At 37.7% G+C, this 27,595-nt stretch overlaps 1 protein-coding gene across 5 annotated transcripts in view; it reads right to left on the reverse strand.

The window, feature by feature from the left end:
• sdk2b (sidekick cell adhesion molecule 2b) overlaps positions 1-27,595 on the reverse strand; it is a 306,701-nt gene that overhangs the window by 83,448 nt on the left and 195,658 nt on the right. For all 5 annotated transcript variants that reach the window (XM_041974087.1, XM_041974085.1, XM_041974084.1 and 2 more), the window contains exon 2: positions 10,871-11,030. In XM_041974087.1, the coding sequence (XP_041830021.1) occupies positions 10,871-11,030 (160 nt within the window). The remainder of the gene's footprint in view (positions 1-10,870; positions 11,031-27,595) is intronic.

Raw genomic sequence — 27,595 nt, forward strand, 5'->3', positions numbered from 1 at the left:
TTGCTATCACAGTCAAGAGTTTTCACACAGGATCCTGATCCAAAAGTGCCTAATCCTGCAACAATCAGACCGTGACCAAAGCTGACACATAGCGCAGTCTGCCATGGCTCGCTCATAATATTTATATTTTCTATTGTCAAGTTGCAGTGTGGAGTTAACGGAAAGGTCACCGCCTTCATACAACAGTTTGATGCTACTTCGCTTCTGTTAATGAGCTTCCTCACAGCATTGCGCAGCACTTGTCACACTTCAACAGCTTGTATCACATAAACAAAAGCAGGTGCAGTGGAAATTTATTAGTTTTGACAGCCTAATTGCTTATTTATTTTAAAGGAGGGTGGGGGTGATGATGGATTGATGTGTGGAACTATTCTAATGGGATGATTACATGCCTATTTCGTCTTATCATGAGCTTAAAATATCCATCACAGAGATCAACAGGTCAGGCAAAATGTTTGAGGAATACTGCACATTGACGAAAAATCAAACACATGCACTTACAGTTTCTCTGAGCCACAGGCAACGTCTGTGAAAACAAATCAATACTGTACTCCTCAGTTTTGGGGAGTGGTGTCTTTTGAACGTGTAGTAAATTATGTTTGAGATCAGAAAATTATGAGATTGTTCATTCTGATCTGGCACTCTCTTCTTAATAGCTACTGCATACAATACATGACAGGTAATACGGACTTCTGGCTGAAGCTACTGGAAATCAATAGTAGGTTAATTTGTCTAAAGGCCTGGGGGAGAAGGGCTTCCAAGCATCCCATTCTTTCAAGAGATAAAACAAAAAGACAAGAGTCTGATGAGCATTTACACAATTACTATTTTATTAGAATTTTTCTTTCCTCATTTTTTATTTTTCCTGAGTTGCACAGACAGCGATGGAAGCAGGGAGGCATCTCTGATGGTAAACAGTGGTTCATTGTTTCATGTTCAAACACAGGCACACATGTCACATGACAAGCCAATGCATTTGTTTGCATGGAGGGTGATAGTAGCAGTCTTTGATTTAGGATCAAAAGTCTGACCACTTGAAAGAAAACTTGTACAACACAAATATAATACAGCAGAGAAAAGTATCTTAATGTGAACATTGTGTGTGCTTGTTTTTATTTATTTAATATTCAATTCAGGTGTTTTTGTGGCAGAACAGATGTTTCATAATGCTTGTTTTGGATCCCCCATTAGAGAAGCAGCTATAATAACTGAAAGCACAATTGTATATGCACATTATAAAACAACCTTGTTTGCTTTATCTTGTTCTCTCTTGGTGATTCACTCACCTTCTTGTCTACACAAAACAAAAGAGTGATGGAGTGCAAGATTGAGGAGGAAAAGGTATAAGAATCTATTGTATCTTTGGGGCCAAGGAAGAAGAAGAAGAAAAAAAGAGGCAACAAACAAGTAGACAGAAAATGGACACTTAAGGTAATGGCCAGGAATCTATTAAGGTCATCCAGAGAGAGAGAGATGCTGCCTGGCTGGCTGTGTCTGAAGCCTGCCTAACCGTGATGTGATCACTTGAAGCTCTGGACCTGGATGTTACTGCTATTCTTTCTCTTTAGTAGAAATAACACTAATCTCAATGGAGCTAACATGGTGACAAAATGAGACAGAAAAGACCCCGTTCTGAGTCCCCTGAGATGCCTCATTTGTAGTCCAGGGTATTTCTTCTTGAACTTAACGACATCAGCATGAAACACATTTGCGTAAAACCGGTAAAACTGCCCAAGCAGAACAGAGTAGGCCTCTGGAGAGGGAAACCTTAAAGCAACAGGAGCTAAAACTGAATATTTGAGTCAGAAGGTGAGAGGAGATGCTATAAAAAAAAAAAAAACAAAAACCCAACTATACAGTCAGACCACTCAGGCTTAAAATGCTACGAGATATTTTTGCTGAATGTATTTGAAAAAAGCCCCTATGTTATTTTTTCTCAATGTTTTATTGGAAACAGGTGAATTTCTGTTGAAAAGGCAAAGCAGGTAGCAGCGACAGTAACAGTATAGATGTGCCCAGAAACAAAAGCCATCTGTTAGCTTATTATTACTGGACCCAAATAATTAATAGCCATAAATAGAGTCTACAACCCGAGTTCCAAAAAAGTAGATATGCTGTGTAAAATATAAATCAAAAAAAATGGAATGGTTGCAAAACTCATAAAACCGTATTTCATTCTGAATAGAACATCAGCAACATGATGTTGTAACTGTGACATGTTAAAACTGACCTAGATCCTTGGATGGATGCATGATGTGGTTAAGTTTTGTCTTGCTGAAATATTCAAGCCCTTTCCTGAAAAAAAAAAAAAAATATATATATATATATATATATTTATATTGTTTGGATTGGAGAAAATTATGCTCTAAAACCTCTTTCTCACTTTTTAGTAGATGTGTGATCTGCCAACGTCACAGGAACCAATGCAACCCTATGCTATAAGGATGCAGGCTTTTAAACTATCTGTAGGAAAAGCCTTGCTTCTTTTAGTCTGCAGGAAAGAGCATCTGTGGTGTATAAAAAGAATGAAACTTTTTTATTCAGCTGACCACAGAACAGTTTTCCACTTTGCCTCAAACCATTATCAGTGAGCTTTGGCCCAAATAAGACAGTAGCATTTCTAGCTTGTATTCACATATGGCTTATTCTCTACATGATAGAGCTTTAATCTGCATTTGTAGATTACACATGATGTAGCTTGATCAGGAGATGTGGAAAAATTGGCTTTCAGGCAAAAACGTCTCTGGACGCTGACTTGAATAATAAAAAGAAGTTTATTACAAAAGTTCAGACATCAAAACAGATTTCTGCAGCAAAATCTGGAGGTCCCAAAACCAGAACGAAGACCTAAAGGCCTGATGTGGCGTTTTGTCTTATATAGGGTTTAAATAAAGAAAATTCCTTAGTCCTGTGTCCTCCAATCATAGAGTTTGCCTATAGGATGCTCATTTGCATTGAATACATGTTCGTGTGTGAATCCAGTCTGTAGGACAGAGAACCTTATATGGCATAACTTCAGTGTGTATCTTACAAATGCTATGCTTAGATACCTCACACACCAAACTGTGTTCACAGACAGTAATTTCTGGAAGTGTTCCTAAGCCACTGCAGTAATTTCCAGAAGAGAACCAGGCCTGTTTTTTCTTGCAGTGCTGCCTGCAGGCCTAAAGGTCATGAGCATCCAGTTTTGAGCATCACCATTATTCCCAGCACACATAGGAAGTATCATACTATAAACTGTAAATGGTGGGATGTTTTAAGTTGTAATCCAATGTTGAGTAACATTTTTTCTGAGATCGTTCCACAATTTATAGTCTGCAGTTTGTTGCAGATTCGTAAACCTCCGCCTATCTTTACATCTAAAAGGCTCTACCTCTGAAATGCTCCTTTTTTACTCATTCATGTTATTGCCTAGTTGCCAGTTAACCTTATTAGTTGTCAAGTGCTCTTCTAGTTATTTTTTGACTCGTGCCAGTTACTTTTCCACCCTTTTCCAACTTTTTTGAGATGTCTTGCTGCCTCAAAGTGTACAAAAGGGTAAACCATGTTGTTTTCTTAAGTATACTCAACTAGCTTTGTTCCCTAAACAAACATGGGAAGTTGTTATACCTTATAGCAATACTACATATGTTTTTAATTTTAAAAATGCTTCTGACTCATTTTGATGCACATTTCTAAAGCTGTCGTTGCACTGCAGTGTCCTGAGAATGAGAAACAACCCTTCAGAACTTCCTTTTCTAGCCCGGGCATCACATGGCAGCTGTGTTTTGCTCAGTGGTACTGTGTCACACACCAGCAACTGGATGCGAACACAACAGCCATGTTCAACACGCATTATCAGTGATTCAGTAAAGAAATCTGACTGACTTTAACTGGCTGGAAAAGCTCAGAGAAGAGACATGGTGGAATTGGATGCCAGATTAGCTGGTGAGTAATTTAACTTCAAATTGTAGCAAGAGAAGTAAATGTTTCAGAAAACATGTTTCAGATCCAGCTTATCTTGAGGTCCTGTACTACATTTTTCCATAAAACCTCAAATCTCTAAACCTTGTTTTTTTGTTGGCTACTAAAAGTCCTCAGCCTAAAGTTTCAAGTGAATTTAAAACAAGTGTAAGTTGGAAGTGAGAATTAGACTTACATAACCATTTATTATGGAAACATGTGCCAAATTAGTTCATATTAATGGGTTGTGTTGTTCAGATACATTGCCATTTTATACAGTTAAGTGCCTTTGCACATGCTCTTTCATTTACCTTATTTTCCCACAATTATACATGACATAAAGACTTTTTAGAGTCTAATTGTTGGGGCTTAAAAAGGAAAAAATGCTTAAGATGTAAGAAATGTACAGGTACATAGATTAATTAATCTCTATGAAGCATAAAGGAATGCAACAATAAACAATTTAAAAGAACTTAATTATTTTGATCAAATGCACCGAGAGCAGAGATAAATAAATAATGGATAAACAAGGATTTGAGGAACACATTGAAGAGAGCAACATAAAAAGAAAATGTGAGACTGAAACTGAGAATTAAAACGAGTAAATGGAAAAATCTATTCACTGCTTCCCTTTTCCATTTTGCTTTGAACGCATGCTCTTTTAACCCACCACTTGATGTGCCCATTTATAGTATTTATGAATATTGCAAAAATGGAGATAAAAAGTAAGAAAATTTATTAGGTTTCATTGTGTGTGGCTCTGGAGGAATATGCTCTGTAAAGATTTTTAGATGGCTTATAACAGATTGTTATTTTGTGGATGTCGAAATGTGGATTTTGCTTCAACTCTCACTTCTTTTCTTCTTTTTTTTCTTTTCTTTCAAACCCAGAATCAAGTTGAACACATAATCAAGGACAAGAGCCACTAAATGCAAATTTTGGAGTTAACCGTTTTTGACTCAGCCAAGTGTGTCGCCTCATCAGGTAAAGCCCAAAGGCAGAAACTCACAAGGCAAACACATGCTGACATTTACTACTACTACTTTTGCCCCCCTGCTTTCCCTTCATTTCCATCCAGTTAGCAAGCTGAGCATGTCGTCTCTTCCCCATAGTGGTGGATTAATATTTTATTGAACCTGTGTTAATTTGTTCAGAGTTACCATGACATTACACCTGTTTAGGGTGCTTGATGGCAACTCACTGATATGAAAGAATGAACAAAGAGGCAGAATGGAAAGATAGGGTTGAGCTCTTTCAGGAAATACAAACTTAAACTATATAGTACACTTTGATGTTTGATCTGCAAACATTACAGGGTATTAGTTGACTATTTATGGGTTTATATCCATGTTTTACAGAGACAAGTCATTACTGGAGAGCTCACAGTGACACTCCATTACCACAGCTGTCAAAATGTTAATCTCATTTCTTCTTTTTCATTTTTGTTTTGTCGTTTTTCTTTCTCTGATTATTGCAAAAATACAGACAGACCTTGTGGTGATTGTGGGGAAAAAAACCCCAACTAATTTTCACTCTTCAAAAACTGAGAACAACATGCAAACATACATACAGATAAAGATTGAAAGTCCATTGACAGGAATGATGCTACTTTCGCACTCATGCCTCCATCATGCCACTCCACTTTCTCCTGTGAATAACTGTTAGTTTGTATTTGTTGTTTCTGCTTGTGTTTTCTCCTGCCTGTCCATCACAAAGTAAAAACTGGGGGGGATAAAAAGGTTACTATTCCAGGAAGCAGAGACTGCACTTCTGCAACCCAGCCAAGAATCAATTGACAAACAAAAACGGCCCTTGAGGTTTGATTAATAATTAACTCTCTTAATTAAGTTTCCAGGTTAACTGGCAGTATAAAGACTGGTGGAGTGCCAGGTAATCACCCAGGAGGTTTTGGCCATGTAATATAAAGCTGTGGTGCAATGCTGTGTTTATAGACCAGCTGATCCATAAAAGCTCTCAAATATTATGTGCTGAAGATTTCTTCAGCCATCTTACATGTTGACAAAAGATGAATTGTAATTTAGTGGCTAACATATAAAATCAAATTTTTTTTTGGATGCTAACCAAATATTGTGAATACTTGTGTCCACATACTCATTATGTGTTGTGTCATGTTGCAGCAGTCAATAAAGAGCCTGGACCCTCCCAGGAGCAGCATCTCTTAACAACAGATCGCTTCATGTGCCACTCGCTTACCTCCTTCAGCACGCTCTCTCACTCTCTCACACACCTACATGTTGAATAATAATGCCCACGCAGACTTTGCAGTATTGATCGCTTGCCAGAGGACACAAGGTCAAGTCGCACGGTGTCAATATTTAAAGCAACGCTCAGCACTGGGGACCTCTTCCATAACCTCATTAATATGGGGGTCTGCTCTGCTGAAATACTCTCCTGGCACAGAGAAAGGCCAACTTAAGGAAAAAGAAGGAGTGTGCGTGCTAACAACACAAACACATACACACAATACCCTACAGTACAAAATGAACTGATAAATAATAATAATAATATAAAAGGAAAGAAAATTGAGACTTAGTTTGGCAAATCTTGATACTATTTCTTTTTGTTATGTGTTCATATACAATGCAATTTTTTTTTTTACCCAGGAAAGAGTTTTTCATTACATATCTGAAGCTAAATCTGGTTTAACATCCCTTAGAGTAATTTTTCATCAAAGTTAGAGATTCATTTAAACCTAGAGAACATCTTTAACCTTTTCAAAAACGCAGCCAACAACCCTTACAGAAAAAATGTGCTCTGCGTGTGCTCCATGCACATGTGAACCACATACTACAAGCAAACATGTAAACCACATGTGCAAATATGTGATTTTGGAATGTTTTGATCCACATGAGAAGAACATGTGAAACGCATGTGGATCACATGTTCATGCACATTTGAACCACATGTGGTCCACATGTGTTTCACAAATAGTTCACATGTGTTTAACATGTTTTCATGTGTGTTTCACATGTGAGTCACACATGGTTGACACATGTTTTACGTTTGCATGTTAATTACATGTGAATCATACGCTTTGGAAATGTAGATCACATGTGAATCACGTGTTTCACATGAGGTTTATATGTTTTTCACATGTGGTTAACATGTGGAATGTATGGTCACATGTGGTCACGGGAACCAAATGTGGTTTTGGAACATTTCCATGTGGTCCACATTTGAAGAGCATGTGAAGCACATGTGGACCACATGCTCATGCAGATGTGATCCACATGTGGTTTTGGAACATTTTGTTAACATGTAGTTTTTCTGTAAGAGAAGTACTCAAGGCTGCATTGTGGTCTATTAGAGGGTGCTATAGTACCACTTCGACCTAATGCCCCCCATGGGGAACATCCCTGTTCTGAACAAAGCAGAGAAATGAAAAGTAAAAATACTAATCTACAATTTCCCTCCAGTTAGACTGCTGTTTGTGGGCAAGAAGCCATGCCAAAAGATGTTCTTGCCAACATCCCCATGAGATTAGCTACTGCTGTGAGCTCAGGGATGTCCTACGTCATGTCCAACTTGACTTCAGTTGGTTTTCATTCCACTTCTTACATCGCTCGCATTTCTTCCACATAAAGTCAGATGCAGGCAGCTGAAGATGCGTATGAGCATATCTAACATCATGTTTAATAGGATGCAACCTCAATAACCACCCAACCTTAAAGGTGCAGTGTGTAACGAAATCAAAGGTCAATGACAGAAAAACTCAATTTATCCTTAAAATCTCTTTCTGTTGGTATCCAATCACTTTATTAAAATAATTGTCATGTTTTTATCTTCTTAGAATGTGCCCCTTTGATCTACTACATGGCTTCACATACATGGCAACTGCCATATTTGTGTCTCTGTAAAGACAAACAATTGTGAAATGAGAACCGTCTGAGGTTTAAAACTGCAGTACTGACTTTGTTTGAGAAGGATTAGAAGACCATTTGGGATTAGCAGGGAACAAAGAAGAAGAAGAAGAAGCAGTACACGCATAAACAATTATGAAGTAGTTACCTGTAGTGAAGCCATTATTCCCCAGATTCTTACACACTGCACCTTCAACAGAACAATCACAACTCCAAATCATGAAAAGCTGTTTGAAAGAAATTGAGATTTTTATCCCATAAAAAGTACAGTAACAAGCAAACATAAAGATACAAAACGACAATAAATCAGCGAGCTCTACTGCTAGCTTGCTGTACAACTAAAGCTTCAGAGGCACCACATCTAAGCAAAGGAACATCAGTTGTATCTGCAAAGATATGTGCATTATCTGTATTGTTTCAGTAGAGGAACTTTTAACAGGAACAACGTTAAAAAAGTCACACTGCTCACCACACATAGTTCAACAGTGCAACACCACACAGGAAACAAAAACATGATGCTAAAGGTTGAAACTCTTGCTTTAACTTAGCATCTACTATTAAGCTATGTGAGTTTAGAGAATTGTGCCTGTGTGTATTTGTTCATTATTAATTTTTGGATAAAAAAAAGAAAAGACATACCAAATATGCTTTTGTGCAGTCCAATACCAAGAAAACCTTTATCACACTAAAACACTATAAACACCTCACAGAACCTTTCAAAGCTTGGTACCTCCTGAGTGCCTGCTTAATCAACCATTCTGTCACTCAATCATTCACCCAATAACACAGTCAAAAGGGCCCTTAGGCTCCAGCAAACAGTGTTAATCTCAAGTACAGTCCATTCTGATCAATTGTCCCAGCATCTGTTTGTCACTTTTGCCCTTCCTATCCTCCTGCTGCTTCCACTTTGGTGTTATCTGTCTCCAGAGAAAGGTCTTCCATCAAAAGGGCTGATGTTGCTTGTATGTTCAACCTCTGTTGTTTTCACATTCACTCTCTTTCTCAAATACGAGCACAACAGTTCAGTTAAGATCAGCGGCATGTCAGCAAGCTTTCCTTCAACCCTCAAGTGCTTCATTTACACCACTGTGGAAACTCTCAGTGCAGAGACACTGCTCTCCAAGATAAGAGCAATGTTTGCCACATGATTAGGATCTTCCAGTTACCATTAAAGACGGTTTATCTCCTGCCCTAACCCTCATTCACGCCTTCTGCTTGTTTGCAGCCTCGCCAGAGACAGTGATGGAGGTCACAGATCCAGGAGGGGAAGGAGAGAGGCAGAGGCAATAAAAGAGAAAAGGCAAAATAGCAACCTATCATTCATTTGGCTATTGTGGAATGGCACTATAATTGGCTTGGTTTGAAAAAGTACTATACCAGCCTGAAGAGACAGAAGACAAAAACGGCGTTAAAGGTTAAAAAAGGAGTTTTATGTTTAGAGATGCAATTCTGCTTCAATGTTACTTTAATTTTAAATGATAAAAAAGTGTAATATTTTGAGTTAATCTGCAGAATCTAAATGGAATCCACAAACTTGGATCAAATTCTTTTTCTATATGTTGCTAGATCAATGAGGAAATATGAATTAGTAATGAAGGTCAAATTTGGATTTACAATCCCAGTTATCCAAAAAAAAAAAAAAAAAAAAAAAGCAAATGCTAATAAAACATAATGAACAGAACACAGAAAACATATTAAAGGTAATAATTTTATTATTTTATAAAGATATTAAATAATAAATATTAAATGAATAGATTTAAAAAATTAATAGATTTTAATTTAAATAGATTTGGTGACAGTCACAGATCTCCAAATATGTTGGGCCAAAGGCCACAAAACTTAGAAAAGTAAGCGATAGTAACAGAAAAAAAAAAAAAAAAAACGGCTGGCGAACATGTTGCAAGTAATTAAGTTAATCTGCAACAGGACACTATGACTGGGTATAAAAAAAACATCTTAGAGAGGAAGTCTTAAAAATAAAGCTGGGCAGAGGTCCAGCAAAAATTTAATGTATAAATTGTGGAGAAATTTCAGGATAATGTACCTCAACATAAAATTGCGAGGACTTTGACTATTCCATGATCCACAGTGCATAAGATTATTAAAAGATTCTGTAAACATGTTTGTGTGCAAAGGATACAGCTGAAACCAATTACTGGGTGCACATAATTCAGGCCTTAAAGTGACACTAATTTAAAAACAAACATGATTCAGTCATGGAAATCACTGCATGGGCTCAGGAGCAGGTTTTTTTAGCAACACATTGTCCTAGACCAGGGATTTCCAACTCCGGTCCTCGTAAGCTACTGTCCTGCAGGCTTTGGATTCTACCCTGATGCAACACACCGGACGTAAATCACTGGGTCATTAACAGACTTGTGCAGAGGTGTGTTGTAGTAGGAGACATCTAAAGCCTGCAGGACAGTAGCTCATGAGGAGTTAGAGACCCCTGTCCTAGACAATGTCTTTTTCAGGGAAGGCCTTGCATATTTCAGCAAGATGATGCTAAACTGCAGTGTCTGTTACAGCAGCATGGCATCATAGTAGAAGAATAAGGCAGCAGAAGTGGTCTGCATGCAGTCCAGACCTTTTGCAGATTAAAACAGTTAAGGCATCATGAAATGCAAAATAACACAAAAAAGACCCAGGATTGTTAAGCCATTCAAATTCCAATAGCACACAAGAATGGAACCACACTCCTTCCCAAAAAAGGTCCAATAATTGGTTTCTTCAGCTCAGGGATGATTGGATGCTTGACAATTGTAAACTTGATCCTGTCATGACTTTTTGGGGGATTCTGTTGGTATCCATGTTTTAAAATGGGTTTTCTATTCACACTCATACACAGTTTCAGTGGAGCAGGACATCAGAAAGAAACTGGGGTTCAGTCTTTGGCACGAAGACACTCCAGCACGTGAAGTCAATGACATTATAAAATGAATCTATAACATAATCAATCTAGATATCAAATTTAAAAGTAATTCCAAAAAAGTAATTCATCGAATGAAGTGAGGTGATGCCAATCTTTTCTAAAAAGGTGTACTCACCTGTACTCCAGTGAAAAGCGTGTTAATTCTGTGTTGTTGTGAATCCATTTAAACTCCAGTGGCCAGCTTCCCTCTGCCATGCAGGTCAGCACCAGCCTGTTGCGTTCAAGATGAAGCTGGCTACGCACTGGCTCTGTCTTGAAGTAAGGAGGCACATCATCTGCAAAGATTAAAGGTTTGAATTGAATGCCTTATTTAATAATAAAGACAATTCTTGATACTAAATACAGCATAAGAAAAACACAAACAACACTCTTAATTTCCACATCTTTCATCCTGGAGGCTGAAATTCACAGAAAATGACAAAAGAAGACAAAACAATAAAAAAGTGGGAGTTTCATGAATTAAAAAAGAGGTACATCGAATTCATGTGAACATTTCTATAGATAAGGTATTTTTTGTATGATGATAAGCAATAATCCAGTGAATATAAATTGTAGAAATCATTTAAATGGAAAGACTTGATTCATGCAACTGTATCAGACTGCATATAGGCAGATGCTGTGATCTAATTTAACACAAAGCAAATTTTGCTGTATTTGATTACCACTGGCATGTAAACACAAGGCTGCAAGATTCCAGATGGAAAACCCTTTCTGAACATGTTCCATTTGGAGCCACTTAATCTCCTGTGATGCACTGCTGCCTGTGTTGGGCGATTTTGACTTTTACTGTGAGTGTCAGAGACAGCTGGCTAACAGGGAAGAGGAAGCAAGGCATCAAGTCATGAAAGATTGGTCCTGCATCTCACACTCCGTGTATTTGTGTGTCAGTAACTCATTGGCACTTTCCCCCAAGCTACACAGAGCAGACAGGAGAGGAGCAAAGCCAGGGAGGAGGCGTGAAATCCTTTCATCATTCGTTCGCCTCCACTCCGCTTTGCTCTGTCTTTCGCTCTTGCTGTGATTCCTGAACATGCTCTGTTAAGTGTGAAGGAACAGATAGATGGGGACTGGTGAGAAGCTCTCCGCAGGGTGATGCACATGCTCAACGTGGCAACACTGATTTTTATATCTCAATCAAGAAGCCTCACAGGCAAACTGTCAAGGTCCCATGTGGTTCCAACATCCCACCCTTTATAAATGATGTACAAGTGGAGAACTTACTTGATCATCACTGTAAATATAGAACACATTAATTGGATGGTTGGATAATATAATTATCAAATTGACTGATAATCAGGCATTGAAATTAAACTGTCAAAATGATCTATAGTGCTGATATTTTGTTCCTCTATCTTGGCTCGACAAATCCACTGGAGGTAGACGGATAAGAGTGAGCAAAGTGAAAGAAAATAGGGGATGAATGTAAAATAAAGTGAGCAACAAAAGATGATTGATAAGCTTTTTGTTTTCAATCACATTCAAATTTACTTTGTTAGGAAGTATAAGCCTCATTTCTTTGTAAGTCATATTTACAGCAACAATATTGTGTACGGTGGAGTTTAGTTTTCTTTAACCATGTTGCTGTGGAAAACACTTTCAAATTTTAGATTCAAATAAGCTAAAATAACAATAAAAAATTTCAGTTATAGAAAATAATGACCAGAAGAAATGTTGGGGTATTCTTCTCATTTACACCTTTTCAACCGAAATGATTGAATAGAACCAGTTTTAAACCAGTTTTCCGTGGTGGCTGCTGGGTTTTTTTTCCACCTGCAGGTGCTCCTGATGATTGTCTGCTCAGTTTTCTTAAAGGGGCTGTAGGCTGTTTTCTGTTTCCTTACAAGTGTAGCAGTTGGTTTTCCCATTTTTCTGTTTGTGGTTCTTATCTATATTTTGTATCTTTGTCTTCCTTTTCTTCTTTTCTTCTCTTCCTTTCTTTTCTGTTCACTTTCCTTTCTTTTCTGTCAGGTCCAGCTTTAAAATGTAAATTGAGCAATCAACAAATTTTAAATAAAAATAGTACTTAAGTATGAAGAGAGGAGTCATATCTATAAAGCTCCTCTTGGCAAAGCAAATTTGCTCAGCACAACACGACTACCAGACTAAGATTCTCCTTGCTCCGATGCTTGATGGGACCAGTAAAAAAAAAAAAAAAAAAGCGGCACAATTTTTACAGATTTTCGCATTTTCTACTTAAAGCCAATTCAGCATTTTTCTTACATCCTATTTCTTTGCTGAAACCTTTCCAACCAGTAAAATCCAGTCTAATGTAGACTCTTGTCTTATCTCTTACTCTGTCAGTTTCTCTCTTTTTTTATTCCTAGCTTCCTCCAATAATGCCCTCTTAGGTTTCTAATCAGCCATCATGGCACACGTTCAAAACGGCCAGTGTGTTGATATCCAGTTCCTGGACGCAGTGCCGTAAAGTGAAACGCAGCTGTCACGTGGCTGGAAAAAACATTGTTAAGTACAGTTTTTCAGCCTTGGGATGCTGCAGGTACATGACAGCCCCAGGAATGTACTTAATGAAAGTCAGTATACCATCAAAACAAGTCAGACGCACAGAGATTTAAGGTCAGAAAATTATGTTGATTTGAGTTGGTTTCAACAAAGAACTGGTTTGGTCTCAGAAGTACATCACTTTAAATGCCTTTTTCAACACACATTTGACCCTCACTCCTCTTTTTTCTGATTATTATTATTATTATTTTGTATATGATCAGAGTGCAGTTTATCTGTACAAAAAAACCCAAAACAAAACAAAACAACAGTGCAAAAAAAACCAAAAAAACAAAAAGACATCTTTTTATAATCAAGCTAGTCTTTAAACACTGTTTAAACAAATAAGAGGTGTTGAGAAAATCATATGTGCAGCCTAATGGTGTTTACAATTACTAATCACCTTTTACAAACGGTGATGCACAGGAAAGCCATGCACAGCATTTGGAGAAGGATCTATAAAAACCACCTGACTTTATTAAAACACTGGACAATATAAATAAAGACAGCAGCAAATATTCTACTACAAAGGGAAATTGTCAGTGTCCCTCTAAGTGGCAGCATTTTAAAGTGTGATCATTAAAACAGTATAAATTTGGAAAATTAAAGAAACAGTGAGCTTATGTTTATCTGCTGCTACTTTAACATTTACCTTTTTGTTGCAATTCAGTTCTTTCCCATTTTCTTTTAAATAAAAAAAGACTTAACTGGTTCTGAATTTCTAAATGAGGTGGCCACACCATTGTAGAAGGTCAGTAAGCCCACCCTCCACATTTATGACTCTTTCCTGTGGCCCAGCAAAGAGCTCCGTGGTAACATTGATTGCCTGTGCTCATTTTAAACCTGGCCATTCAAAAGAGAAAGAAGTGGTCCGATTCAGAAGTTTGTAATTGAGTAACTAAACAAGCTGGATGCATTTTGGAAGCATAAGAGAATAAAATTATGTCAAAAATTTGGTAAACAGATGTTTGGAGAGAAAAAGGGTGGCGAATCCTCAACAAGCGCCTTTGAATTGTTAAGCATGGGGGTGTAATGGTCATGTTTTAGGCCTAGTTTGAAGCAAGTGAGCCCATTTCAATGTCAGAGGATTTCTTCAAATGACAGCATATTCTGGAAGAAAAGACCACACTAAAAATGTCATGAGGATAGCAAGTATGATTAGGTGTTGTAATATTGTATAATAAGGAAATTAAAAAGACATTTTACCCAAAAGATATTCAGATGCTTCATTGAGGGTCAAGCCATTGATGAACTCAGAACGCTGCTGTATCTGCGGTAGATTCACCCATTGAACTTGCAGCCAAATGTATTCTCCAATAAACTTATAAAACAGGCTGATGAATAACATGTTATTCTAGAGCAGTGGTGTCCAGGTCCAGTCCTCTAGATCTAAATTGATTTAGATGTGTTGGAGAAGGGATGCACCTAAAAGTTGAAGGATAACGGATCTTAAGGACTGGACTTGGGCACCCCAGATCTAGAGAGTCAGACTGAGAGATTAAAACACAGTATTAAGCTATGTCAAATAACGTGGTAGTATAACACTTTAGATTTCATAGTAGTTGGATCCAAGATGATAAATTATGGCTCATTTGGACATGAAAATCATAAGCAGACAGATGTTGCCTACAGCTGTCAAGTCAATATCGGATATTCATAAGCTGCAGCAGCTTCTTGATGTGTATTGATATACTTTTTTGCTGCTCTTTGTTTTTGACTTCTGGTTTTTCATAACCCGATTTGGTTTCAGCATGGGGGCTGATTCCTTAAGCTGGTCCAACATGAAGAAAGACTCCAAAACAGTAGAAGCAAAAAGAAAACTACTCAAAAAGAAGCCAAGCCAAAGAATAGGCACAGCTAATCAGAATCATACTGAGAAGTCTGTCAGTATATATATATATATATATATATATATATATATATATATATATATATAAATCTGAGTGAAAGTGATGTATGAGAGAGCAGCATGGCAGATGGAGGGCTTAACAGATGCAAAACAGAGATAAAATGTAAAATACAACGAGCTGCCTTTAGAGTTTGAGTGCCTGGGCCTCTCTCAGAGCAATGTGGGTTAATACTATGCCTGGCATTGAAGACGATAGTCTGAAAATTAGGGAAATTGAGACATGCAGTAAGTGATTGGAGATGGCCGAGACTAATTGTTCCCTGGCGGAACACACTTTACTTTTATCTTGGATGGGGAGATAAAAGAGCATGAGGTGAGAGGCAGGACAGTAGGGAGGGAGAAGACAGGCAGCTTATGAAGTGAAAAGCAGAGACGGGTATGCAAAATAAAACCTGAGCATGCATAATGTCTGCAAACACATACCAGTGGACCCACAGGAAGTTGTGAGGCCAAAGAGAGCATTGATCACTGATGAATATCTGCAATAGTCCCACTCATTAGGAAGTCCATGAGAACTCATCACTGTTATCTCACTGTGGAATCACACAGCAGCAGGCAAAACACTGGCTGCGAGGAGGCTAATGATTTTTTTTAATGAATAACTAACATACAAATAAAATTTTCATTAATCAAATGATTGTTTATTTTATATGAAAATGGAAAATGAAATATATGTCACAGTCTTCTATCAGGGCTACACCATAATTCACACATTTATCATGCATGCTACACCTCACTCAAACACTGATTTCTGGATACAAATAGTCATCTACACACACATACACACACAAACGAGTCTTAACCAGTATAATCAGCTTTGAAGACCATTCAGGAGGAAAATGAGACACATCCACAAATCCATTTTCTTCACATTTATACACATAGATGCTTCTTGGAATAATCTAGTCAGCATCTCTTCTGCTCCTTTCATGCTATCCACAGGAATCCAGCAGTGAAAGAGTTAATGTGGTCACACACTGTAAAAAGAGTTGATATGAAGTAATTTTCCATATTAATCTCAGTAGTTTCTGGATTGGTGATGGCAAATCCCGACTTTGTCTTTTTGAATGAACCTAATTAATTTATTCGTTATTAACTGAAGCAATTCAGTTAAGCTCATCCTTTTAAAGTTTTTTTTTTTTTTTTTTTAGTTTTCTATTTTGTTGGAACAAACAACAGTCGCTTGTCTTTGAAGATAGCCTTTTAAAGAATACAGTCCTCATTTGCAGAAATAATTATAGCATATATGTACAGGAAGTCTTAGAAATGTGTATGAAATATGACACATTTGCCATCAGTTGTTTTTATTGATTTATTTTGAAATATTAAATACAGTCACCAGCAACTTTATTTCAATTGCTTGTTCACACCAATGGCTAATCAGCCAATCACATGTCAGCACTCAATACATTTAGGAATGTAGACATGGTCAAGACAAATTGCTGAAGTCAGAGCTAAACATTAGAATGAGGAGGAAATTAGACTTAAGTAACTTTGAATGTGACATGGTTGTTGGTCTGAGTATTTCAGAAACTGCTGATCTACTGGGATTTTTGCACAGGCTCACCAAAATTGGAATAGAAGATTTTATTAGAAAGACTTTGCCTGGTTTGATGAGTCTCAGTTTCACCTGCCACATGCACATGAGCAGGCTCAGAATTTGGCATAAACAGAATGAAAACTAGGTATGCATCACAATTCCACCCAATTACAATTCACATGGTTATGATGTGATTATAAAACTATCACTGATGCTTTTTTTCCTGTATGGACACTTAGCTGTGATTACTTTGAGTGAAAACTTGTAAAGTGTTTTTTATATTTGTCATGACACGCAATGAAGAGGAAAACTCGCTTAACCTCCATTGGTTAGTGCAACAACTTCTGTTTCCATAAATGGATGGCTGTAGCTCAGGAGGAAGAGCAGTTTTCTGCCTACCTGAAAGTCGGTGGCTTGATTCCCGATTTCCCCCGACTACATGTCACCACGTGAAGCCACCTAAACAAACTGAAGTACCTCCACACGCTCAGTTTTTCAACAGCTGTACATCCATTCGGAAACATCCACGTCTGCATTGCAATGCAACTTAAAAACTACTTTTTTCCCCCAAAACCTGGATCCATCCTGCCTTGTATCAATGATTTTCTTGGCACACTTTGGGCCCCTCAGTACCAAGTGAGTATTGTTTAGACATGACAGCCTATTGGCACATTGTCACTGACAAAGGGTTACTTCTAGCAAGATATTGTACTATGTCACAAAACTGAAATCATCTCAAGCTGGTTTCTTGAACATGACAAATAGCCTACAGTGTTCTTAAAAGCCATAGTCAAACAGCCTTCAAAGTCACCAGATCTCAATCCAACAGAATACTTTGAGATGAGACAGAACAGAGGATTTGCATTGTGGATGTGATGTTGACAAATCTGCTGTAACCGCATGATGATATTATCAATATGGGCCACAACTGGTACTAGTGAGATTAACCTAGTTATGTGTCTGGTAAGTGTATTTTATCTCTTGAACTACCATTACGTCTAACTCAGGTGTCTGTGTCCAGACTTGTAAAAATACTGTTTTTATATTTCTTTCCAATAGTTGCTTCCTCATTTTAAAACAAACTACCCATTAAGTAGACTTAAATCTGTTACAGACAACAAGCGACTATCATCTAAATTTACACAATGCTTCACACAAAGGACAACATACAATCAGTGCACTATAATGAGCAAACAGTAATAGGTAAGTAAACATTATAGGAGATGGCAGCTTGTAATGCACACTTATCATGCAGACATTTTCATTTGACAAATAAATCTCACTATGTCATATTTTCATGCAGCCTTTGAAACCTCTATAAATATGCGCAAAAAATGCACAACTGATAACATTTTTGACACTGAATTTTTGTTCTGTCAATAATAATTGCAGGCGTGATTAGTCTGTGTGGCTTTAGGAAACTTGTTGAATTGTGACTTTCAATGTTGCAACATTTATGGCACTTTATTGGTTTAAAATTGGATATTTAGAGTTTTTATAACTCCAGTTTATCAAATTAGGCATTTAGTGTATTATTGGTAGCTTTTAAAAGGGATGAAAACAAACACACTAGCTGGTACAATACATCTGTTTATTGTGAAAATTGTAATGATGTCAGTCTTTTATACACAGTTTGACATCACTATAATATTAAATGAGTTCCAATTAAATTGTTTTTAAAGAAGAATAAATTTGTGATTAAAACTAGTGAACTGAGACATGTAAGATATATATATATATATATATATATATATATATATATATATATATATATATAAATATATATATATATATGCATGCATTGTTTTTATGTGCATGTTATGTAAAGCACTTTAAGCTACTTATGTATGAAAAGGGCTTTATAAAATATTTGATTTGATATAAAAATGATGAATATTACTTTCATGATTCTTTCAGTAAAAAGACGGTAAAATTATGGCAACTTTCTCCTCTTTGCGTAGATATTCTAACTCTGGAAATTATCATAATTTCTTACACAGTCCTTAGTGTTTTCTACGGCAAGGGGAGTGAAATTAAATGCAGCACACAGTTTTCTGTTTTACTCATGCTTATTGAGTAATAGAGGGGGCCGCAATCATAATATTTAGCCAACAGATTGCCTGCAAAAGAAACCCAAACTGGGATTTGCATCAACTATTTGTAAAACTGCTTGTGTATTCCATGACTTTCTATCACTTTAGCACCATAAATGTAAAATAATTCAAGTAAACGTCCTGGAAATGGAATAATATAGCAGAAGAACTGAAAAAGAATGAAAATGAAGTACTTACATCTAGCAGACAGAATTACTCATTCTTCACACAACCACATGGATTAGAAATGTGTGACATTTATACAGACAATACATTATATACCTTGAAAACATTGTTAAAAAGGCCAGCATAAGGTGACATATTTTTACATCAGCTGCCTTTTTCCATTACAATGGCCAAAATGTTCAAATGCAATTATAATAAAAAGAAACTGTCAAACAAATCCACTCTAAAAAGACTAAACCCAACCCAACCTAAGCTTCCACTTTTCTTTGTGTGCTATCTGTACAATACAAAGAGATTGTTGTGCCTATGAGGTCCCTCATTTGCATAAATATCAGGCCAATGTGAAGGATGCTCCCTGGGGCCACAGCCCAGGTCGGCTCAAAGCTGCGACATGTTAGTGTGTGTGGTTCGGTGCAAGCGTGAGCGCAGGTTAGTGTGTCAAACGGACGCTCACAACCATGTCTGCAGCACACACTCAATTAAATCAGCTCTCTCATTAATGAGAACAGTGCCAGGTACAAATGCCTGCCCCTGGGTGAGAATTCATAATACAGCAGAACTTTGAGACTTCTTGTCTAAAATAACAGTAGCTAAAAATCTCTTTTACTTTCTACCAAACACAAGCTTGAAAAGGTCAAAGTCAACTCCTTAAATGATTTTAAACACCATGAGTTTGTAATGTTTAATGTCACAGAAAAAAAATAATGAAAAAGAAATAAAGAGATTTCTTTTAACAGCAGAGTACTGGACAGTCAGAGTTTTGATTCAGATCTGAGAGAGTTTGAAGGGAGGTGGATGATGACTGAAAGATAAAAGCGATGGGAAATGTTTTATAATAGCACCTAGTACCATGGTGGTGTTTCTCCCAGGAACAGTTACCAGCTGTATGACCGCAACTTTTTGACAATCATTCACACAACCTTCTGTTAATGATACTGACACACATACATGTGCAATTACATTGTGGCTTTGTGTTCCCTGTTGGTCCTTTTTGCCAACACACCACATGTTTAAGAGTTAACCAGAATCTGCAAATAGTCACAGAAAGAATGAGTTACAACTCCAATTCTCCACATTTCTGTTTGTCAGTATTGCCTCAAAGTCTTGCTAAATTCTATGATACCATACCATACCACTTTTTTTCTAAAGCACTTTAAAAATGACATAACAGCTGACCAAAGTGCTGTATAATAAATTAAAAGTGGTGTTGCATCCTTTGTGTGTTTACCGAGGAGTCCAGCTGGTTCTACTATGAAAAAAAAAGGTATATCCTTGCTGTATTTCTGCAGTTTTGAGTCAAGTTTGACAAAGGTGGTGAAATTCAGGGTCTGTAATATCAGTTTTTATTGAAACTATTACAAGGCTTGTGCATTATTTACAAATGTAAGCAGGGATAAAAGTCTGTTCTTTTGTGTAAAACCAGACCACCAGACCACTTCACTGTGGTCTGGTGAAAAGGACATTTAATATATAAAAGAAGTCTTCAAAATAGATTTGTCCAAAGAGCCCATATTTTTAATTTTCAAATTATGTACCAATTCTAAATACATCTTTTAGGGTAAAGTATATAAAGAAAGAAAACCAAAGGCATGCAGTTAAATGGGTTTCACTTCATTAAAAGCTTCATGATTTGTAGGTGATGTGTAAAGACTGAGTTGTGTCAAATAAGAATGTAGCTGTTCAGTCGTTTTAAATGACTCATTTCAGTGCCAAGTTCCAATAATACACCTATTTCCTCAAACAACTTCAGTTTCCCTCAGCGCTCAGGAACCTGTCCAGATTCCTTCTCACAAAATTACACCATACTGAAAGTAACACAAGCGGTAGCCAGCTGTGCTGAATCTGCTGCACCAGTAACCATTTATGTCCATTTTAAAGACAAATTTATTCCAAATGTGGTTATGAAAACAGTATATAAGTTCTTCCCAATATGTCTGAGAGCTCGCCAGCTCTAGAGATGACAAGTTTTCTTAGCTTTAGCTCACCCCGTGCAAAATGTGTCTGAATTTTCATGGGGAAGTCAGTACTTTCCAGCTCCCAGGAGACTGTGGTGCAGTGGTAGCAACCTCCCTCCTAGCTCAGTCCTCAGGGGCCCAGCGCTATCGAACATGACATACATATTTCAGCTGCAGCCCGGGGGCCCCACACATGCACACAAACACACACAAACTACTCATATTTTGGCCAGTTATGCACTGAATACTAATCTGCTTTGAATGTCTGACTGGAAATGAGTATATGAGCATACATAGGATTCGTTTTTCTCCTCACAGTGTGTGTATGTATGCATGTGTGTGTTATTCTCTGATGGCAGGTGTCAAAATCTGTTTGTGATGCTGATGAGGATGGAAGTTTGCTGGTGGTCTAACTGAGCTGCTAATGGTCCCGCTGGGTGTGAAAATCTGTTCTACTGTCTGTCTTTATTTAGCACACTGGTCTGGACTTCTTGCTGCATATGTGTGTGTGTGTGTGTGTGTGCACGGTGAATGGGAGAGACTCCAAAATGTGGCAGTATATGTATGTCGGCACTGAGCTGTAAATTTTGTGTGTGTACCCAATCTGTGTGTGTGTGTGTGTCGGGGGGTTTGGCAGATGTGTGTGTGGCAAGTGTTGTCTAATATTTTACTCTTCCCTAAGAGACACTCCAAGCCTGGCAAGCTGCCGGTTTCCACATGTAGACCCACTGTACATCACATGCAGATTATACCAAAACTAATGAGCTGTTTGCCATTCACTTTGGTACATACATGCATAACACATCCATTCTCACACTTGCATAAACACACTTGCTGTGGCGCGCAGCTTTCCCCAGTGTATGACTGTTGGCCCTTTTTGTTCCATTTACTGTATGCTTCAGTGACAACTCCTCCTCCTCCTCCCTGTAGCACTGCATATCCCAGGAGACCATCCTGCTGGTCACTAATCCTGACTGCTCCCCTCTTATAACTAGTTCAGCTGGCAGTCTTCCAGTGTTGCATAGTCCAGGAGTGAAACCCGGTCTGCAGAGGGGAAGGTGATGAATGATTATAATGTTTCTTGTTTATGTCAGTCTTTCATTCATTGTTTTTTTTCAGTTAGACTTCAACATTGCACATCCTGCAGAGTTCAAATCTGCTGTTTACATAATTTCATAAAAAAAAAAAAGTGTTCAAGAGATGAATATAAGCCGATCGTTCAAAATTGTAATCACAATAATTCAGACAATTTATTTAAGTGTTTTACTTCATAAAACACCTAAATAAATTATTAAATGCAGAAATAATACTTAAAATTGTCTTAGGGTTTTGTAAAATGTTGCATTTCTTGTTTTGTATGTCAGTTTTATCTTTTTTTTGTTTCTTGTGTTTTACTTTCTGAAATGTTGCATTTTGTCTTTTATTTTGCTTTTTCCTCCTTGTTTGTTGTTAAATGTGCTGTTTATTTTAAACTGCAGTATTTCCTGAAGCGATCTGTTTCTTGTTTTTTTTTAGTTATATTATGTTTTCTTTTTTAATTGTACTTTTTGAAATGTTGTCCATTGAGATGTATTTTTAAAAATGTTGACGTATTCTGTTTTTGTTTATTTGTCCGCGTTGTATTTTCTGAAGGGCTTGCTGTATTTACTCTATCCTTGTTGGGTTTTTCCTATTTTTTTTTTTTATTACTGTGATTTATGTTGCCCTTTTTATTTGTCTTTTATATTTTTGTAACATGTTGGCATCTTTTGCACTTCGGGGCCAGTTTTGCTTCCTTGGAGGAAAAGTTAAAAAGTACTTTTTCTTTGCAGCTCTCTGCAGTGTGAAAAAGAGTTTGCTTCAACTGAGGGCAACAAGTTTGGACTCCACTGGTCTGGAATTTTAAATTATACAGCACAAACAAAGAATAATCAAATAAGTCACTGCGAAGAAAAAAGAGCTAAATTTCTTTTACATAAAAATAAAAATTTGACCACTTATAACACTTATTGTTCTTTCCTCTCTTTTTCCTTTTATCCAGGGAACGGACAGGCCAGCGATGTGTGCCTGTTATTAATCAGAGCAGATCAAATATTAAAAGTATCCACCTCTTAAAAAGACAGATGGTTGTAAATCTACAAGCCTACCTTTTGTCATGACATGCTAAGCTCTCAGCTTGCATACATACCTTTATCACTGAAACCCACAGCATTCCTTCCTCTGATCCATTACTGACCTGCTATGCTAGACTAAGCAGAAAACATTATGAAACAAATCCCTATACGGGAGAGAAAAAGATGTTATTCTACAAATGTATTCTACAAAGGTATGGCAGTAATTGTGCTATTAAAAAATAAATATAAAACAATATGTGCCTATATACACCTTTGGACTTTGTGTTACTTTTGCACAATGATCCTTTTCCTCCATAGGCAGATTTATATATATGTTTGTGTATTAGTGTGTCGGGATGCATTGTTGGATGGAAGCTGGTTTAATTTCCCACAAGATCCAGAAAGAAAAAATCTCCTTAGTGATGCAGTGTGCAGCACAGTGCACTGAGCATATTATGCCATTATGTTTATGGAGGTAAATCAATTCCTGTGTTATGTGACACAATAAAACTGAGAGGAATCTCAAGTGCCAGGATCACACCGCATATGGATAAAAACAAATCCTGCATGCTACATCTCAGGATAACCTTTGCTTTGCTCCGTGGAGGTTGTTGCACACTCAAACATTCAATTCAAGATTTAATGCAGTAGAAGAATTAGTTAAGTATATGTAAGTGGCAAACTTGTGAGAGACCAGGTAAAGGCAGGAACTGGGTCGTTTTAAAATGGTAAAAGCACATAAGAAATGCAACATGAGAGCTTATTGGATGAAATGCTTTTAGACACTTGCTAAGGGGTGTGAGAAAAATTACACACAAAACTGTACACAAGGTAGTATGCAATTATGACCCATGGCTTCAGAATTGGGTGTGTCTGCAGTCCGCCCCTGGCCTGCTGAAAAATTAAAGCTGCAGAACAATGTTCTTTGCTGTTTAATAATGTATGTGCAGGTCACAGCAGGGGAAAGACAGACAAGCGAAGAGAAAAGAGTAATGTACTCCCATCGCTCACTTCTTCTGGTGAATACAGTGGGTGGAAGGTAAATGGAAATACTCACACAGGCACATCAGTACACATAACACACACACTCACACACACACACACACACACGTGCTATGAATTAAGCGTTTACCAGACTGTCAGTAAAACTGCAGGGAAGTCTTTAAGTCCTAAGGTGCAAAGAACTCTACAAAGTGCTGCTGATGTGTTGATGACATGTCATCCACAAACTAATACATTTAACACTTCTGGTGATCATCATTATGCTTCAGTCAGCCCAATCAGCTGAGGTTTTTTTTTTCCTAATTTCTTATCATTGAGCAGACTGCACCAATAAATTCCTATGTTTCCCAGCTAGTGGGTTGTGGGTCAATGACAGTATCCACTACTGGGGGCAGTGGTTATTTCCCTTTGTGAGGTCACAAAAGGAAAGATCTCAGACTCACCTATTTGAGCAAGCATTTGGTACATACATGCATAACATATCCATTCTCACACTTGGACAAACACACTTGCCCAAAGTGGAGCAAGCAAGTGAGAGAGGAGACAGAATTTTCTCATTTTTGGGCCTCATACACAGGTTAGAAAACCTTTAGAACCTTTAGTGATTTTTGCATAATATGGGACCTTTAACATTCTGTGGTAGATGAGAAAGTGGGTTGGGAACATGCCACGATTGAATCTGGGCCGGCTGCATTTATGGGACGGCTGCAATGCCAGGTGAGCTGAACACCACGCCGACAGGAGCATTCAGCAACAAAACCAGTTATTTTCCTTTCAGTCTGTGTTTTTTACTCCCATAGAGCAACATTTCCGTGAATGTTTAGTAATCTTGCTGCTCCGGTCTTATGCTTCCACTACTGGTGAAAACTCCAGCTGTTAAACTTCCCTGCTTCCGCCTCTAAACTGAGGAAGGAAGGCTGAGGATAATAATTACTCCTGGGTGAAGTTGCAGATAGCTTTGGGGTACTTTACCCAGCAGTGTTGAAGCAGACACGGGACACTGCTGTAACTAGAAGAGCTGTGTGGTGTTTATTGCTAAAGCTTGTAGCAAAATACATTCACCACTAATCAGGCAGTTATTCGATTAATCAATCAAATAATTGACACATCCCAGCAACAACAATCTCTTTTCGGATGCATCAGGATACCGATGTGAGTGGATCTAAATCTATTCGCAAATATAAAAATTTAATTTAATATGACAATTATTGAGGTAATGTTGACTGAACCCAAAAAGGATGATCTTGGAAAAATAGAAGTTAAGTGGCCGGACAGTCTAGAGCATGGACAAGAAGGCTAAGCAAGAAATCTGTACAAGATGTGCACTTTCTGGGTAGGATTGTCACCTCACAGAGAGAAGATTCTTGGTTTGAACATCAGCTGGGGCCTTTCTGTGTGGAGTTTCATATGCTTGTCGTTCATAAGCTGGTGACTGTGAGTGAGTGATTGTCTCATATGTCTCTGTGATGGACTGGCAACCTGTCTAGGGCATACAGTGGACACCAAGAATATGTTAATTTGTTAGTTGAAAATTATGTTAGAAGGATATAAAGTGTTCTGATATGTAAGACAAAGGGTCCTCATTAGGCATAGCAATGTGATAAGATGGGCATGAAAATAAATCATGCTCAGTGCCATGGTAAACATTTGCATTTGCATTGTTACTACTTCAGCTCAAGCTAAGAGTGCAAAATGCTCACTGTTAGAGCAGCATATTACCTGCCAGATGCCCTGCTCAGATCTAAGCATTATATTAACAAAACATTGTTGCATGAAGGCGTCCAACGCTCAATGCTGAAAGTGTCATGCAAACAGTGTTAGCTCTATAAATTACAGCTCTCACCTGGTGAATCCCTGGATGCTAATGCAGCACAAGCAAAAACAGACAAGATGCCAAAATGAATACTGAAGAGTTTTTGCAACCACAACTGAACCAAAACTTGGTGAAGTCAATGGTAAACACAGCATCTATTTGCTAAAGATGAATGATTTTCAAGTGCAGTTGAGAGTGAGGACTTTGGCAACTTATTATACATATATTAGAAATTAATACATAAACACAAGGTCCCAGAATCATATCCTACTCCATGTCTCTATTAGATCAGATTGTCTTGAGGGAGGTTTACACACCCCTGCCAAAAACTCTTTATAAAAAATAAAAGACCAACCGTGATGGTATTCTTTAACTTATACATTTGGGATATAAAATATGTTTACAGATTGGTTCTATACATCCTGTGATGCAATTTAGCAAACCTCCATCGCAGCATTGGATCACTGATTAGGTGTAGGAGATTGCTAAATTGTCAAAGTAAGTGCTTAGTGGACTTCATGTGGTCTTTTTATGACCATAATACAAAGTCATGTGATGACAAGGGGTTCTTATACGTGGTTAATTTTAGTTCCATTTGGATTTGTTTTAAGACCCTACAGTAGGTTTCTCAGGTAGGGTGAACATGACGTCATCAGTGCTTGTTTGTAGAGTACCATTGATATACTTTTAAAACTAAAAGTCAGCCCCGAATATGGTAAAAAAAAAAAAAAAGACAGGTTTGACCTTTAAGCCTGTCGAGATGAGAGTGAGCACATTGTGCTGAATAACATAATTTAATTTAAAAGAATACTTCCTTTTACAGAGAATTTTTTAGGGATAAATGCCCAAATTGCCACTTAGTGAAGATGATTAGTTCAGGTCAATATGCACAGTATTTGATAGGTGAGATAGTTTGAAGGAGAGGCCATTATCCAACATTTAACCAAATTAAACAGTTGATGCCTGTGGACTACAGTAGGAAAAACAGCCTCAGTCTTGGAATTGTGTTTTTAATGTATATGAACAGGGTTTTTTTTGTCTTAGTTAATGTAACATTGTAGATGTTTGTTGGGAAGTGTCAGAGGATAAAAGTTTCTTCTTTTTTTCTTTTTTTTTGTCTTGCCTTGGTCGTATTGTGTATATTTTTCTGCTACAGGATGCATGAGGATGCGTCCATCAGTCTTTGTGTCTGTGGATAGCCACGCATGCTGTAATGCAAACAGCAGGGAGATACTCACAGGTTCCTATTTTTCCTGCATACAGACGAGCGGTGAGCCACTCTGCTCATGAGAAAGTCTCCACACAAGCAGAGTTGCATGCACATACACGTTGCGCACCTCATCCATCTCATCCCCTGTCTCTGTTGGAGGCTTCATGCTTATCCTCTGACGCTCACACTGAGACAAAGGCATGCACATATAAACAAGGAGACCCCCCTCCTGTCTCTATGTGGCACACGCATAGACACACAAACAGAGTTAGGACCTACTCCACCTCCCCCTCGATAAATGTGATCATCACTCTGTCCCCTTTGTACTCACCTAATGAAGGGCATGTCTAAATAAAGCCTAGGGAATGAAAGGCTCTGGTTTTCACTTCTCAGCAAGCCAATTAGCTCACTCTTATCTTAGCCTGTACATTTTTCTTTGACCTCCTGCTGTGTAATCATAGTTGGTTTAGTTTTTGTTGTTCTCTGCCACCCAACTGCCTGAAATTTTTATGATTGGAAATGTAAAATGGAGCAGCGGGA

Source organism: Melanotaenia boesemani, chromosome 21, assembly GCF_017639745.1.
Source record: "Melanotaenia boesemani isolate fMelBoe1 chromosome 21, fMelBoe1.pri, whole genome shotgun sequence".
NCBI lineage: Eukaryota > Metazoa > Chordata > Actinopteri > Atheriniformes > Melanotaeniidae > Melanotaenia > Melanotaenia boesemani.